Source organism: Punica granatum, chromosome 7, assembly GCF_007655135.1.
Source record: "Punica granatum isolate Tunisia-2019 chromosome 7, ASM765513v2, whole genome shotgun sequence".
In the NCBI taxonomy this organism is placed as follows: domain Eukaryota; kingdom Viridiplantae; phylum Streptophyta; class Magnoliopsida; order Myrtales; family Lythraceae; genus Punica; species Punica granatum.
Window position 1 is genome coordinate 5081835 of NC_045133.1, and position 3446 is coordinate 5085280.

General features: G+C 45.4%; 1 protein-coding gene across 1 annotated transcript; it reads right to left on the reverse strand.

Annotated features, from left to right (window-relative positions):
* Positions 1 to 334: 334 nt before the first annotated feature.
* Positions 335 to 3206, reverse strand: LOC116212687 (cyclin-dependent kinase inhibitor 4-like). Its single transcript, XM_031547331.1, has 3 exons — positions 2625 to 3206; positions 804 to 1004; positions 335 to 710 (listed from the first exon to the last, which is right to left on the reverse strand). Exons 1-3 carry the CDS (start codon positions 3002 to 3004, stop codon positions 644 to 646), a joined length of 648 nt encoding a protein of 215 aa, XP_031403191.1. The 5' UTR covers positions 3005 to 3206; the 3' UTR covers positions 335 to 643.
* Positions 3207 to 3446: the final 240 nt, after the last annotated feature.

Below are 3446 nucleotides of genomic sequence, written 5' to 3' on the forward strand. Positions count from 1 at the left end.
TAACTCCCGATGAGATGGGACCCTTCCAGTTTGTCTGAACATCCCACGGTTAGCTTCACAAATCTCATACTCGTGTCGTGTCGGTGCAAGTTGCAACACGAGAAAAATCATGTCCCACCAAACTTATTGGGATCTCGTGGACCCCGATCTATGCAATAAATAATCGCTGCCCATGAGTTTATCACTCACACCCTGAATTTATGTACATTGCTCAGAAGCATCACCATCATTGTTCCCACGCCGTGAATTGAATGCAGGAGGGCAGCATTAGTGTTTCCTTTGCTTGAAGACATTGAAAAGGAGAAAGGGTACAAAGTGAAAGAGACAAATCACAAGGACACAACAATGAGGCTGCTTTTACCTTTCTTATGAGACAAGTCTTGTTTCTACTTGTTACTGCTAAGCTGCAAATAGATAATATAATAGGTGAAATTCCAGGCATTTTTAATCTAGGAACAGGAACAGAATCTACTACAGATTCCATTGCCTTTACTCTCTCTCTCTCTCTCTCTCTCTCTAAAGCAGATTACAGTAGAGAAGCTAATTCCTATGGTTAGTGCAATGCATTACAAAGTTTACGTCGGGCCCACTGATCAACGAGGAGGTGGATACAGCTAGAGAATTGTCTGGACGAGGGCCACCCTTAAACTACTCGAACCCACTCAAAGCGTCCCGGGATAGGGGCATCATTTGCGATGTCGAAGTTGTACCTGTGAGAGCACAACCAGAGAAATGGTTAGCTTCAAACATCAGGAATGCTTTATATTGAATAAAAGGAGAAACAGAGGCCGAATTTGATTTACTTGCTAAGAAACAATCTCTGTTGCTGCTGTTCTGCTAAGGCAAAGAACTCCTCCAACTCCTGCATCGTAGGAATGTCCCTAAGCAGCTCGCTTCGAACCCTCCGAGAAGTTGTACATGGGGTTCTCCTTGTGGTGGACCCGGGTGTCCCAATGGAACTGGGATCCCGTATTGAGCTACATGGCGTGCTTTCCCTAGTATTCCTGTAAAAGAAATACAAAAGATTACGTGCTGGGTTAAGCAGTAGCTTTTCTCAGGACAAGCGAGAGTAAGTAGCGGATTAACATTCAGTAGCTTGATGATGAAGTTGAGCATTGAAATAGCAGAGAATAATGGGAATACGGGATAAAATGTCCAAAGTCGCAGAGAAGCAACACAACAAAAGCAAGATACTATCTATATATGCAGTTTTTTATCATGATGTGATGCCAAAGTTATGGAACCCCACATATCTTCCAGCCAAAAAGTAGGTCCTACGAATACGATATATCATTGTTAACATGGAAACAGGAAAGCAATAAATGTGACAACACATTATTTTTATTGCCTATTTCAGCTCCTCGCTAGATTTATTGATGTTTGTTATAACGAAAAGGCCAACACGGGCAAAAACTTTCAGAGGTCTCATGCACAAATTCATCAACCAAGTTGTGCAACATTTCTTCATAGTACAATCAAGCAAAATAAAACTAGCATTGTACTTTCAGGCATCTAATTACAAACTCCAGCAAGATGAAATGAGAAAAAAAAAAAAATCAACCAGTCAAGCTTCCTCTAATTTTTGCTACATATATATGATCGTTTTAACTCATTTCCTTTACAAGGAAACATACAACCGCTTGTTAGGCTAAAGTAAATTTCTGATGGGGACACACAAAGCTCAGTAGCAGCTCCTCCCCACGGTTCACAAAAGCAACCCTACCCCATGTGACTGACGTCAGACAAATCGGTAATGAATTTGCACATGTTTTCGCAAGAGAACATCACACTGGTTAATGGATCAATGGAAGGTAGAAACAATGTTAACATACGAACATGAAATGTCTGATAGACATGATTGGCCCCAAACTTGCTCAGAGAGCGAAACAAACCCATAACATTGTCACATAACAGATTCATGAATGAACCATTTAACTGCAATATAGACTGCAACTAGAAAACTCCTCATGGAAGCAATTCGAACACAGACATGAGTACAAGGAGATGTAATATACCGACGACATCCATAGACAAAAGGGCACCAAAATAAGCGCAAGGGTAACATCAAATGACCAAGCAGGAGAGAAAATCTAGCCTAATGGGAACATGCAAAACCTGAAGTATGGACTTTAACTCTGCATTCCTGTGCAATCGTAATGCAAGCAGAAAAGGAGACAAAAATTACCCATTCCAACTCCATGCAGGGAATCAGAACATGACGGTGTTACTGTCATCTTGTTAGGTGCATGTCACAGAAACAGAGCGAGATGCCGAAAGATGTCGACTCCAAGCACAAAATACACTCATCTAATGTACTCAACATCACAAGCATGCACAGGAATATGAAATCATATGCAACCCAAATGCTGAAAGGACTCACAAATCGTCTAAAGGCTCTGACTACGGAAGGACTAGCAGAAAAATCTGAACTTTTCCATTATTGAATATGGAGAATATGAGATCGCAGGCAACCCACATGCTGAAACTCCACGAACAGAGACGAAGCCGAAGGAGTGAAAGGTGTAATCAAAAGCTTAACGGGGAAGACGCGGAAGGAGAAAAGATTCACACACTCCAGCACTCTAAAACGTCAACTGGAGGTGATTGAAGAAACCCATTATTACCTGTCCACCATCTCTTCAGACTCGAGATTGTTCTCCCCGAAAGAAGCCTCGACACGGCCATCGCTGCAATCCTCTGGCTCGCCTCCTCCCCCATTTTCGACCAAGCACGCCACGTCCCCCTCCGGGCTCGCCCTGACCCGGGGTGGCTGCTGCCTGCGGGCGGAAGGCCGGCTGGGGAGGGTAGGAGGAGGGGGAGGGGGAGGAGGGAGCTTGTGGAGGCGGCGGTTCCTGAGCTGGAGGTAGCAGAGGGAGGAGGCGTCAGGCTCGGCCTGAAGCTGCCGCTGGAGGGCGAGGGTCTTGGCCCTGGTACGGACGCCGGAGGCAAGGGCCTGCTGCGGAGAGACCTCGGAGACCCGCGATTTCTTCATGTACTTCCCCATTCTCTCTGCGTCTCGGACAGAGTGTCCCCTGCGTCAGGTTCCAGAAGCTCTGTTTGCGGGCTGCTCTGCTTCGAGCCTTCACATTAGCAGAGCAGAGGAGGCAGTGGCAGAAGAGGCAGAAGTCCTCAGAGAGGAGTTTGTATTGCGGAAGAAAAGGAGGGAAGAGGGGAGAGAAATGGGAAGGGCGGGGGAATTAGGGTTTTGACAGTTTTTATTTTATTTTTTTTTTTTTTTTTTTTTGCGATTACTTACTTGGGTTGGGATAAATGATCACGTGCAGCGCACGGACGGGGGCGTGGGGGGGTGGAGTTTACTTGCGAGTTAGTTGAGTCAGGAGATTTTATCCCTCAAATGTCTTCCCCCCCTCGTGGAGTGTCACGGGGGCCATTCACTCATTTCATTTGCGTGCACAACGTGACGTCTACAGTACTACAACCGCAAG